Source organism: Contarinia nasturtii, unplaced genomic scaffold (assembly GCF_009176525.2).
Source record: "Contarinia nasturtii isolate CC-2019 unplaced genomic scaffold, AAFC_CNas_1.1 Cnas_scaffold_630, whole genome shotgun sequence".
Classification (NCBI taxonomy): Eukaryota; Metazoa; Arthropoda; class Insecta; order Diptera; family Cecidomyiidae; genus Contarinia; species Contarinia nasturtii.
In genome coordinates, this window is record NW_022197981.1 from 1,793,700 (window position 1) to 1,807,404 (window position 13,705).

A 13,705-nucleotide genomic window follows, 5' to 3' on the forward strand; every position below is an offset into this window, starting at 1 on the left:
AAGTTGAAACTATCAATAATCGGTATTGTGCCAAAAAGAACAAATCCGATGCTCGTCTAGTGATGAATCGATTTTCGGCACGCATTCGTCACAGTATGTCGTTGCTTTGTTGAAAATAATCGCATATTTCCTCATTGGCACAAATACCACCGATCACCGAAACCATTTATACCACCGAAAACCTTGAATTTTATTTCCAATTTATATTCTCGATAATGCACGATCTGTGAATGATTTAATAATTTTGTTTATTTTTTTCACATTTGTTTTTTGACTCATTCGAAGTAGTTTTCTAATCTCTTGATTTTGTCATTGAGAAATGAATAAAGTTATTTACAAACATCAGAGACTAAACTATCAAAATCAAATGAATGACATTTGTTGCGTTTTTTTTCTCTTTAAAAATGCTGATTTTGGATGTAAATTTAGTATTTTGTGTAGAATTCAATTTCTTCAAGCAATTTATTTATGAAAACGAAAGTTTTTCGGGTGATTTTGATTATACACCGATTAAATGTGAGCCGTTTTTATCTGCGCGCATACTGGCTACTACGCTAGGTTATGGGCGAGTAGTGTTTGGAGGAGGAGAAAAAAATTCTTTCGATTTACTAGGTTTTCTTAGCTAAATTCTGCCCTCGCAATTACTTTTGATCCGAGTGGAATCAAAAACTCCGTATAAGAATGGAATTGTGGATAAGTCTTTTGATTTGCTGGAAAACTTTTTTTCAGAGCTAAAATTTCCCTGGGAAATTTTTTTTACACTAGAAAGAATTGACTTTTCAAAATTAGCCCCCCACTAGAAACTTGCCCTCGCACACTTCTGTCGTAGGCCAATGGGCGTTGAATTATTATTATACGTTATTGCACGTATTGTAAATTTAAGATCTAACAAGCTTTTGAATCAGTCGATTTTGATCGCTTGGTACATATTGTATGTTTTTCGCGAAAAAAACGTGTTTTTAACACAATTTTTTTAAATATTTGTATCGTGAATAGTGAGAATTCACATTCGGAAAAATTCATTTTTCACAAAAAAATCAGTTCATTTTTGTTTTATTTTCCACTGTGTAAAACATGGTGTAATTATTTATTTATAATATTTTAATAATTAGTTTATTATCTTATTTAGCAAGTTTGCAAATGGGGATGATAAAATAAATACAAAAATGTGAGCATCCATTCTGCAATAGAATGTACATTGTAGAATTAACAGTGCGATAAGCGCCAACAAGCGCCACTTGTTGATTAAATACAAAATCATTTACTGATAAGGCTGATTTGAACTACTCAGTTGCATAGTTTGTTTCCCATCAAAAGTTGTTTCTTACTTAAAATATGATTAGCGATGTGAACTGTGCTTGAGGTTTGCTCATTGGACTTTGTATTGTATATGCACGGATTTATATGAATCAAAATACAAATCAAGATTTCGGTGCATACATTTGGTTCACGATAACGGTATATCTCTGGTTTTTGTATTTTTACCGAAGTGACGAAGTTTCTTCTTATGGATATCAAATCGTTATATACTGCAAAGTCTTTTCCCACCTGTTCAAACAACACAATATTTTTTTCTTGAAAATTTGCGTCGTAAGGTATATGTCGCCGAGACACATATGAATGGGGTAGAATAAAAACTACTTCTCAAAAAATTGGTATTTTAAAACGAAACCTAAAAAAAATTTCAATAAAAAGTGAATCAATTTTTTTTTGTCCAATTGAAGTGAATCAAGAAAATTTTGTTCAATAAAAGTGAACCAAAAAAAAAATTTCACTCGGTTTTTTCAGTGTAAAATACACTAAAATGAAAGTTTTTTTTAGGTTTCGTGTTTAAACATTTTTCGAGAAGTAGTTTTTATTCTACCCCATTCATATTTATTTTCGATGTGCACATTTTTTGATTTCATATCACACTGAGTACATTACGGCAAAATCAACTATATCAATATACCATTTTGATAAATACTATAAATAACAGTTTATTTATCGGTCGGCGCATATAACATAACTAATTCTCAATGCAATGAGAATGATCGACAAAAATTCGAAATAATATTACTAATTTTCAAATGAATGTGAAATATCCGTTTTGAAATATGATCAATTGACGAACATCATTTGAAAGTTTCAAATTTAAATCACAATTTCGATTTACTACTGATTTTGCAAAATATTTTTTTTAAGTTTTTTCCTTTTTACGGTACAAAAGAAGTGACGACCTTTTATAGGTATTAAAAAAATCGAATATCGAAAATGAACCAATAAAACACTTTAGAGATTTGAAAAATTGATTGAATATAATCATTAAAAGTGTGTTCGCTTTGATGTGTACGATTTTTCGCTTGTTAATACATTTTAATCGACTTTAATAGTGAAAAAATGAGCATTTCTTTGAAATTCATATCGTTCAATTCCAAAGTCCATACAATGACGATGCCATAGCGCCCACTTGAATCATATCGGTGGCTATCATGAATGCGTTTATTCAATTGGTAAACAAAAAAAAACATTTACTTTAGTTTGAATGTAAATAATACAATTTTGATGAATCACATGGGATTGAGTATCTTTTGGAGGCTCGTCTCGTAGAGACATATGAGTCTAGTGTGTATTATTGCGAAACATGTTTTTTTATCTCTCTTTCGATTTTTTGGAATTTAATGTATATATATATATCATTTTAATGGTGTCGTTAAACAAAGAAAAACAATTTACCGTTGAAAGCCAATCGAATTAATGAAACATGTTTAAATTATTTGTAAATCAATTAACGCACCTTATCTCTGATTATAGAATCAATTCAACATTATTTCTCATTTTCTTTTTCTATGTAAATTGTGTAATTGAATTTGTACAATCAAAGAATTTATTACAAACGTTTTGATTTCTCAAAGACGTTCTGCCGTTAAAATGACATGCTTTTGGGGAAGAATCGTACGATCTTTCGGTGGAAAATAGTGTGGTCAAAACAAAACACATACACAAACATCACATGCTATTTAGTTTGCATACATTTCAATATCGAGTGTTTCTATCCTACTTTTGTGTGTTTGCCTTTTCTCTTTCTTTTCTACAGGCTCGGTCCATGGTCGTTTTTGTTAGTAAGTGTGTTGGGGAATACGTATAGAAGCGCAAGCGCGCCCCTGTATTTCTCCGTGACAAATTTCATTCAAATAGCATTTGGTTATATCATCAACATTACATTGTTGTTGCTGTCTTAATTTTTTTTTGTAATCCGATTCGTCATCAAACGTCGTTTTATTTTGGTAGACATATAATACAACTTTGTATTTATCTATGCTATCCTTATCTATGCTGTCACGCCAATACAATTTTCTGTTTATTTTGTAATAGTGTTTATGTTAATGTCGAAATGGAAACTCACTAGATCGGTCAAGTGTTTAAGCAACAATTACGCATTAGATTTATAACGAGATTAAATTAAAACCAAAACAAAGTGGCGCGGTTTGGTCAACATTTTGTGCATGCCGAATAAAAAAAAATTGTGCGTGTGTGTGTTGCATATATATAAACAAAAAAATCGTTCATTGTCTGTGGTTTGCTGTCATTGTAAAATTATATAAATAAAATAAACGACGATACGAAACTCGATTTGGAGGTAAAGTGCACATTAGACTAATTATCACCAGAAATATCTAATGTAAATACTGTGAACGTGCTCTTCTCTGTCATATTGTCAACCAATACACTTACTTCGTTCCATGTTATTTGAATTTGTTAAATATTTTGAGTCTTATCTACAATCCTGATGCGATAAGACACAGTATACCACGTTGAACTGCCAAGAATACTTTTGTAGAAGTCAGTGTTGATCTTTGTTTATGCTGTGTCACATTTTTAAATGCAATACGAAATTCTTGTCAAACTTTCAAAATCAAAATTCCTTATGAATTTCAACTAAGCTATTGGCAAGTATATTTGTGTCAAACAAGTACAATTTTCATTTGAATTGTGTTCATTTACGCAACATTCTTATCATCCAGAACCAAACAAACAATTTATTTCGATTCGATTTTATGCATATTTATCAAAATTGCTACCTGATACGCAAAACATTGCAAAGCACAAAAAAACAACCAGAACCAGTTGGATCATCGGTTTATTTATAAAATAAATATTATTTTTGTTTACTAAAGCACATGCACGGTGATCACTTCAATTTGAAAATGAAGTATATGAAGTATATGATACATGTGCGTGATATCTGTCTATCTCTCTTGCAAGTCCACATGTGACATGAGAACACTATGTGCACATGACGAACCGAACGACGTAGTGAGTGGAATGCACAGTAAATGAGAGAGATCTTGTGTGTATTTGGTTTTGCCATAATCGGCGGTCAATAATGCACCCAGTTTCATTTTTGGTCATAACGTCGTCGCCTATACATTATGGCGCATATTGCGCGCGTACATTTCATTTACATTTCGAATGGAATTTTAATGATTTATTTTTTTGTCGCTGAAAATTCATTTTACTTTGAATAATTTGTCGTCGTTATTTTATATATTCAGAATTTGTGGGCTAATGTGAATTTTGTACTGACTTTATACGTTTCTTTTATTTTGCTATCACACCATATCGGAATTCGGTTGTTATTAAAGAGAGCCAAAAAAAATGTTTGACAAAGGAAAATTGATTGCGGTCATCGACGAAGGAACAAAAACGGCACGTGTTGTGGTAAGCAATGGTAAAAACATTTCTTAAATGAATTTTAATAAACCAAAAAGAAAATGTGTTCGTTAGATTTTCAAATCGAAGCCATATTTTGAAGAATTGTGCTCACATGCAATTGAAATTGAACAAATTCATCCGCATGATCGCTGGGTGGAACAAGATGCATTGGCCATCTTAGATGGTGTAAACAAATGTGCAACGGAAGCGATTGGAAAATTGAACAATCTCGTTCCAAGCGTTTACAGTAAAAGTGATATTGCAGCTGTTGGCATTACAAATCAACGTGAAACAGTTTTGATTTGGGACAAATATACCGGCAAACCGTTGTACAATGCAATTGGTAAATTTTGCACTTTTTATTGTATACATTTTTTTTATTCGTTTGATTGTGAATTTCTTTTAAATATGAAAAAATCGAAATTATATTCTAGTTTGGAATGATGCGCGGACGGAGGAAACAGTGGAAAAGGTGTTGGACAAAATTCCAAATCGTAACAAAGATTATTGTAAATCGATTTCGGGTTTACCGATTTCACCCTATTTTTCAGCATTAAAAATAAAGTGGCTTAAGGAAAATGTACCTGAAATCAATGATGCATTCAAAGAGAAAAGATGCCTTATTGGTACCATTGACACATGGCTAGTTTGGGTTGGTTTAAAATTCAAATTCAAGTGCTTATGAGTTACTCTACTCTATTTAAATTGTCTGTCTTTTGTATAGAATTTGACCGGTGGACCAAATGGTGGCCAACATATAACCGATGTTACAAATGCAAGTCGTACACTTCTCATGAACTTGGAGACACTCCAATGGGATACGGTACGTATTATATTGTTAAAAAAGTAAACATTTCAGGAATACTTTTTTTTAACACGAACAATGTAAATATCTGTAGGACTTATTAAAAATATTCTCAATTGATATCGATGCACTGCCCGAAATTCGTTCGTCATCCGAAATGTTTGGAAAAGTTTGTAATGGCTCTGCTTTGGATAACATTCAAATTTGTGGTGTAAGTATTGACACATAATGTCGTTGGAAATGGAAAGGACCAGAGCTGAAGCGGCAGCTTTTTTGTAAATGCTTTTCTTTGTTGCACTCAGTTGCGTCACTTGAACAATTATAAGTGCGGTCACTTAACAGCTCTGGAAATGTCACAATTTCATTATTGCACCAATTAAATTGTTGATTGATTTATGTATATCTTCCAGATAATGGGCAATCAACAGTCGTCGTTAATTGGGCAAATGTGCTTTGAAAAGGGTCAAACAAAAGTATCATATCGAAATGCGTGCTTCTTAATGTGCAACACAGGCGAAGAGATAGTACATTCGAAACAGGGTCTTGTCACAACGGTTGCATATAAAATGGGCAAAAATCAACCGACCATTTACGCATTAGAAGGTTCGGTTGCAGTCGGTGGTACCGCATTACTTTGGCTTGGCAATAAACTTGGCATACTTAAGCCACATGAAAATTCAGAATTATTAGCATCAAGTGTATTTTCAACTGGTGATGTTTATTTTGTACCAGCTCTAAATGGCCTATATGCACCATCGTGGAAAAGTGATGCAAAAGGGTATCTTATTTGAATGAAAAGAAAAAGATATTTTTTTAGAAAATACTAATCCACGCTATTTTATTTATCACATAGAATAATATGCGGTCTGACGGCATTCACAACGCGAAATCATATCATACGTGCTGCTTTGGAGTCAATTTGTTTTCAAACGCACGATATTCTAGAGGCGATTGAATCGTGTTTAGGTATGAAGGTGAGAAAACTCAATGTTGATGGGCCAATGTCAGAGAATAATTTGTTGATGCAACTACAAGCCGATCTCAGTGGTTTACCAGTTTGTAAGTCGTAAAAAATCAATATAAAAAATGAAGAATGAAGAAACTTGTCTCATTAAATGTAATTATTATTTTTTTATGTGTTTTCACTTGGACAGTACGAACCAAAGTAAACGATACAACAGCGCTTGGCATTGCACTTGTAGCTGCACACTCAGCTGACATGGAAGATGTGTTTTGCCCGCAAAGCAACATTGGAGATAGGTACATATAATTTGAACATATTATCTTTGCATTACATTGTTATTGATTCCCTTTTTGTGTCGATTTTCAGTCTGGAAACGAATAAAATCGTGCCAACTTTTGATATATTCCATGTACTTACGTCGGCCGAAGAACGTGAGAAACGTTATAAAAAATGGAAAATGGCAGTTGATCGATCATCTCATTCATATGAGATTCAAACGTGAGGCACGTTTTATAAGCTAAATGAGAAAAATGCAATCAAACATCGTTTACAAATTATCGACGAAATAGCACATTCATTTGAAACTTACTGCTTTTTTTAATTATTTTTAGAACAATTTATAGCCAAAAACATCAAAATTTCATTGTAATTATATCCTTAGCGTATATTTTACTTAGTTAGTATGTGTCTTAGGTTGGAAATTAGATCTTAGTTGCATACTTTCTCCTTGTACTTACCTATTTTCGAATTGTTGTTGGTATTGAATGACAGCAATTGTATATATATATATACAAATTTATGGTCGAATGAATAGAAATGTTAAAAGAACGAAAGTTTTTTTTTTTATTCAAATATAAAATAATTGTTCATTGATCTGTGCGTTTCTCACAAAGCTCAAGTGTAGGAGAAAACATCATAAAATTCGTGAAATATGTCCTCACCTTCTTGTATATTGTATTATGTTGCTGACGAAAGGGCCGATCATTCATGCGATGCAACTTTCACACCGTTGAGTAGCACATTTTGCGAATCGATGAAAACTAAAGAGATGCAAACACACAGAAACTTTTGAACAACTGTACACGTGATTGTAAAGCAACGATTCACCAACAAAATTATTGTTCTAAGAAAATTGCATCAATATAACACACGCAGACTAGATCTTTAGTTGCAGTTACCAAGCTGCTTACAACAATGAATACTAGTTAAGAACAAATAAAACCAAAAGTTTAAAAATTAAACCCGGTGTTTCTGTTTTGAATCAATAGAGAAAACGTTCAAACCAAACTCTAAATAGAAATAATTTCACCAAAAATTAAAGGGCCTGCCTTCAAACATAAAATGTTCATACTCTGGAAGATAGCAATTATCACGTACATTCTGAGCAAATAAAACCTATGTGTTTTTTTCTCTGTGAACATAAATAATCTGACGATTGAGCTAAAAAAGAATGAGATTTTACATAAGACATTACATATTTTGATTTTATTTTTTTTAAATTATCGCAAATAACACTGATTGCTTATCTGAACCATGACATTGTTGTCGCTATAATAAAGTTGATAATGCATTGTCGCTCTTTGTACGCGTTACGCTGAAATTAAAGAAGATTTTGATTTAATTGATTTGTAATGCATATGATTTAGATGTCGAACGTTTGGCCATTGAATCAGCAATGACTTAACACATCTCATCATTTGCTTTCACTTTGATTTTTAAAATGCCCGAAGCATATTTGTTTCACATTTGCGAATATTTCCTCAAATGATGGAATCGGAATTGAAGCAAAATATCGTTCGGTTAATAATAACAAATATCATTGCGTTTTTGATTGTATATGGTTCATTCTTTATTTGGGTTTTTAAGTATTTTTAATGACATTTTTTTGATTCATTATACTTCTTGGGGTTTTCATGTTTCTGTTTTTATCGTATCATGTCATGAATCGTCTTACTCAATTCTTACTTTCCGATGGAAGAAAAACCACATGAACTATTTTTGTATGTGTGTAAAGTTTGTTAAAATAATAAGACATTATTTAAATTATGGAATGCAATTACCAAGCAGCACTCACAAATGGACAATACAGATCAGCAGACGTGTAGATACAGAATGGTTGGAGCGTTTGACTTTTGAATTCACATTCATTTTAAGTTTACCACTTCTTTTACAGTAGAAAAAAAGCAAAACCTGAATCTCTCTGTCATCCCAGCATATCAAATGCTCAGCCGAACTATTATGCGAAATTCTTCACAATCAATGTTTTCAACATAAAATTCTGGGCAAATATCCAGACATATTAAATAACATAATAATATTAGAAATAATTATGATACGTGTGTATTATTAAAATCAAGGAATTCAAGTAAAATCAAAAATTTAGCACATGGAGTACTTTTTAAACACTTCAATGCAACAAGTATCTGAAGAAAAATTGCCAAAATCGTCAAAACTTAATAAATATCCCATCTGGATATGAATATATCCGGTACCTTGAAAAAAAAAAATGAATTCTAAATAGACGCTGGAGCCAAGGCACAATGTGTTGATATGCTTGCATATAATCGCCGTAATGTCCATTAGCGAGAGCCGTTTTTATTTATCTATATGTATGTGTATATCTGTTTATTTATGTATTATATGTGAATATCCAATTTCGAGCTTCTAATCCATGCTCTCCCCTATTTTTCGATCATTTAAATGACTAAAAATCTACCGTCAATAAAAACAATCAATTAAAATGATAGAATTGTACAAAAACACAAGTTAATATTTTGTTAATTTTCAATTGTTTTGTTTTGTGTTTTGATTTAATCTAAAAAATTTAAAATAGTTTTATTTTTGTCTAACTTCATTGACTTCTTTATTTCACTAAATTTAAAACAATTCCATGTGCGTAAAGTTCGCAGAAAGTGTGAATCTCTTATTGAATACATTTGTTACTGTGTGTGTATGTGTATGTGTGTGTGTGTGTGTGCATCGACACAATCAGTGATTACAGTTTAAATGTTTCTTAACAACATATTGGTCTTCCATCGTTCATATTTTATAGATTACAATTCAATTCAACTAATTTGATTAGGTCGTGCGCGAATACGAAAAGATGCTATTATATTGAACGTTTAACATGATTACTTAAAAATTAATAGATAAATGCACAGATTTTTAACAATTAAAATCGGTGGTAACAGTAAATATAGTTTTCGTGTTCTGAACAAAATGTAAGAGATTTTAAAAAGTTTATGTGAACACACAAAAATATGAATCATGAACAGAAATATTTCTACTTCGGATGTGAATTGATTGTAACGAGGGTTAAAAAATTACTATTAAATAGAAGGAAAAAAAGACTGAATCAGTTTACCGGCGGATTGTTAATTTCTCTTTATATGTTTCATATGTATGTTTGCATCACATTCCATTTGCTTGTTTTATTTTTTTAATTATTATATTTTTGTCCTAATCATTTTCTCCTGTATTCGGAAGATGTCATCACTCTTCGTCGCTATTCATTCAATTGCTGATTGTACTTATACAATCTAAATTGATATTTTCCATGCTAGCATCCCATTGACTTATCGATGTTTTGTAAATGATATCCTCCAGTGATAATTGCTTTGATAAGCACACATTTGATGATTGTAGTGTTGCCGTTGATACACCGGTCGTTTGATTTATTGCAACTGAATTTTGTGGTACGGTGGAATTGTTTCCCGTCACCGAGCACAACAATGGAATTGTATCAGTGCAACCGGGCGTTTGATTCACTTCATCGCTTATACTGAAATTACTATCAAATTGGCTCAACTTTTTGCTGCTTTTCAAATTAGTTTCGTTTGTTTTTTGCTGTGGAATTATCATTGGGCTTATGTTTGGAAAGCGATACAAAATGTACCAATTCTGCAAAATAAACGAAAGCCAAAACATCTTCAGCAAACTCTATCAATGCAATAACAACAACAACAAAAAATGCACATGAACTTACCAAAATGTTATAACAAACAATGAATATGACAGGCATGATGCAAGATTGTCGATTTTCCAATGCAACAACACCTAAAAACCAGCAAACTGAAAATGCTGGCTGAAAAAACAATGAAAATTTGATGGCTCGTTTGAATTCGGCAAAATCCTGCGTATCACTTGAACTCTGCAGAGATAAATCGGCAATTGACAATGCGCCCAAATCGAATTTCGAGTCATAAAAATCGACAGTTTTGAGACCATTATCACAGGTCATCTGAAAATAAAACCATATTTTTCATTCAATTTTTGGTTCAAACAATTGGTTGATTGAGTTGCAAATGTGGTATATTTTGTTACCTTCTCCATTTCATCGCAGCACTTGTTCGTTGGAATGTAATCAGTGTTTATGTTTGAATCGGGCGCCAATAAATTAACTGAATTCACCGTTGCATCAATATTTTGGCATTTATCCAAAATATTTTCAATACTTTCGACAATGACTTGTCGTTGCTTTGAAACAACCGCTCGCAATGTCATCGTACCAAAAATGGTATTTGATATGATTAAAATCGATGTTGGTATCATAAAGTTGAATATCATTGACTTCTGGACGGACATCCAACAATAATCGTAGATTTCATAGCTGTTACTCGATATGGCAAATGAAAACTTGAAGAAATACAAAAAAAAAACGATTTTAATTGGATAAATACTTCAAGTTGCTTGAAAATAGCTGGCAAAATACACAAATTAATACCAAAACAAACACAGCAGATGCACCAAACGCCAGCAGGTTATTGTATTTGATGACTGGAATGTTTTCATTGACTACATAATCATAGATGGAAAATGAATGGCACAGTCCCCAAACAGCGGTCGATAAGTGGAAATAATGCAATAAAACTGCAATCATTTCGCATTTAAATACATTTTTTGATGTTTGCACACCAACAATGAACACCAGATTTGAAGAACACAGTGTTAGTAGTAAATTCAATGAAATCGTTGCCAAATAGTTTACACGACGAATTTGACTACGAAATAAAGAAGAAAAAGACCCGATAAAAATATGATTTAAGGGAAAATATTATTGAAGAGAAAAACTTTCATTTCATTTTGATTTAAGTCATGTCTGCCTTATATTTACGCTGTAAAAATTAGAATAATCGAAGAAATTGGAGTCGAGAATTACCCCCCAACCAAGGGTCCACTTCGGTTTCCGATAAACATTGGGACTTTTAATTTTATTCAAAGTTTTTTTTTATTAAATATCACTTGTATATGCAAAAATGCCGTTCAATTTCAGAAACTGCGAATTCACTTCTAAATTTTAAAGTTCTATAAATATACGAAGCTGTTTCACATTTTTTTAACGTGAACTCCTTGGAACTTTGTTTATAATTCTATTATGGCATGAATTCAATTCTTAATCATACTAATATGAACAAAATACAATTTTATCAATACCGCATAGGCAATATCTATAAATATAACTTATTCTGACGTTCATTTATTTACTAAAGCATGCACGGCGAAACTAAAAAAAAAAACAGAATCACATTCTCTGAAGACGGTGGTGGAGATGGAAAAAAAGGAAAAAAAGGAAAAAAAGGAAAAAACTTGTAAACCTACCGATTCCTCAGCAATGTGAAAATAATGGCAAGTATTTGGGCAGCCAACGCAAAAACGGTGCCAACAATAATAATGCTGCCGCCCAAGCTTTTTCGTAGCGCAACATTCGATCCATAATAAATGTACATGATGTTATCGATAATGTCGTGGTCACGAAGATCTTCGTTCCTCAATTCTTCCATTGTGTGTCGAATATTAAAATCGATGCTTTTTCCTTTAAAACTTTTGTCAATATCATTGTTTGCACCAGTATTGGATTTTATTGTGGTGGTTGTTGTGATGGTTGTCATTAAATCAACCGTGCTAATTATTCGTTTAAATTCATCAATTCCATAATTATCATTATCATCGTCGTTCATGGGATTGTTTAATTCTTGTAGTTTATTAAATTTGGTTGCACCATTTTTACCGTATCCATTTCGATGTATTGTTTTCGGTATGTCCAATGTATCATATGGTCGATTCGATTCGATGGGTTGATTTTGATTGAAAATAAAATCGGGATCGGGATAGATGGATTCTGGTGCTGATGATACTTCATCAACATCATAATATTCAATCAATTCGGGCGATGAATTTGAATTGTTTGACAAACTATTTAAGTATTTATTTGAATCATCATCGGAATGTGCATTGGTTATGTTTTCTAGGGAAATGAAAAATTAAAATTTGCATTTGTCACCGCAAACTATAACTATGTAATATTTACCAGCATTCATGAAAATCGCACTACAAATTAATACCAATGTTAAAATAACACAGTCAACACATTTGGACAATTCCATTTTATTTTATTTTTTTGCTTAAATTTTGTTTTTGTTAGTCTTTATTTTAAATGCAATCTACGTTTCAATGTCGTTCGTGTTGTGCAAACAAATAAACATTCAACTTTTTTGCAAGATACTTTTTCGGCTTCGTTTATTCCCGATTTAAAGATCTTTCGTTTCTTCACTTTTATCTGATGATTAATAATTTTATTTCCTTTCCTTTCCGACAATAATCGGTAGTTGATGGAAATTGGCGAACATCTTTAGGTTGGAATTTGACTGACTTTCCTTTTGTGTCACACAATGAATGTACTTCGTTTTATTCGGTATCCAAATGAAAAACCAAAGATGATGATGATGATGACGATGATAACAACAACAGAGTAGTAAAGAGCGCATTCCCTACATAATTTATGTTTGATGGTTTGTGTATGCGCGCGTTTCCACACATCTCCGATATATATGGAATATACAGAGATGAAAATGAATTTTCTCTCTCTCTCTCTCTTCAACAATGCAAGACAAAATCTATTCAGCATCAGCATCAGTAGCCATATCATTGTTGTTACATGGATGGACTTTTATGTAGCTTGCGCACTCAAAAAAGCTTTTTTCGTACAAGGACGACATGAAAACATCACACACTGAATGGTACAGCCGCTACTGTTGATGTTGCCACTTACTACTGCTGTGTGATGAAAGAAGGAAGAAAAAGCAAACGATGATGGTAAATGCGAAATTTAACCAACGCAATATGCACACATAGACATACACACAGAGAGACTGTTTGTGTGAAACGGCTTTTGCATGAAACATTATACCAACGAAAAGTTTTTGATTACAACTATTTGATGCCGAATTGGCAAAGCGAAAATA

At 32.2% G+C, this 13,705-nt stretch overlaps 2 protein-coding genes across 6 annotated transcripts; one reads left to right on the forward strand and one right to left on the reverse strand.

Moving 5' to 3' along the window:
* Positions 1–941: 941 nt before the first annotated feature.
* Positions 942–7,705, forward strand: LOC116340237 (glycerol kinase-like). Of its 5 annotated transcripts, none has more exons than XM_031766607.1 (10): positions 942–1,079; positions 4,626–4,701; positions 4,768–5,038; positions 5,130–5,347; positions 5,420–5,518; positions 5,595–5,711; positions 5,911–6,278; positions 6,354–6,559; positions 6,655–6,760; positions 6,831–7,705. In XM_031766607.1, exons 1-10 carry the CDS (start codon positions 1,075–1,077, stop codon positions 6,964–6,966), a joined length of 1,602 nt encoding a protein of 533 aa, XP_031622467.1. In that variant the 5' UTR covers positions 942–1,074; the 3' UTR covers positions 6,967–7,705. The 5 variants fall into 5 exon arrangements, with proteins under 5 accessions (XP_031622467.1, XP_031622471.1, XP_031622468.1 ...); XM_031766611.1 differs by lacking the exon at positions 942–1,079 and adding an exon at positions 1,150–1,168; XM_031766608.1 differs by lacking the exon at positions 942–1,079 and adding an exon at positions 3,233–3,619.
* Positions 7,706–8,283: 578 nt separating this feature from the next.
* Positions 8,284–13,166, reverse strand: LOC116340077. The gene is made up of 6 exons (XM_031766275.1): positions 12,772–13,166; positions 12,063–12,708; positions 11,188–11,464; positions 10,788–11,099; positions 10,450–10,704; positions 8,284–10,364 (listed from the first exon to the last, which is right to left on the reverse strand). The coding sequence occupies exons 1-6, from the start codon at positions 12,845–12,847 to the stop codon at positions 9,978–9,980; spliced, it is 1,953 nt and encodes a 650-aa protein (XP_031622135.1). The 5' UTR covers positions 12,848–13,166; the 3' UTR covers positions 8,284–9,977.
* Positions 13,167–13,705: the final 539 nt, after the last annotated feature.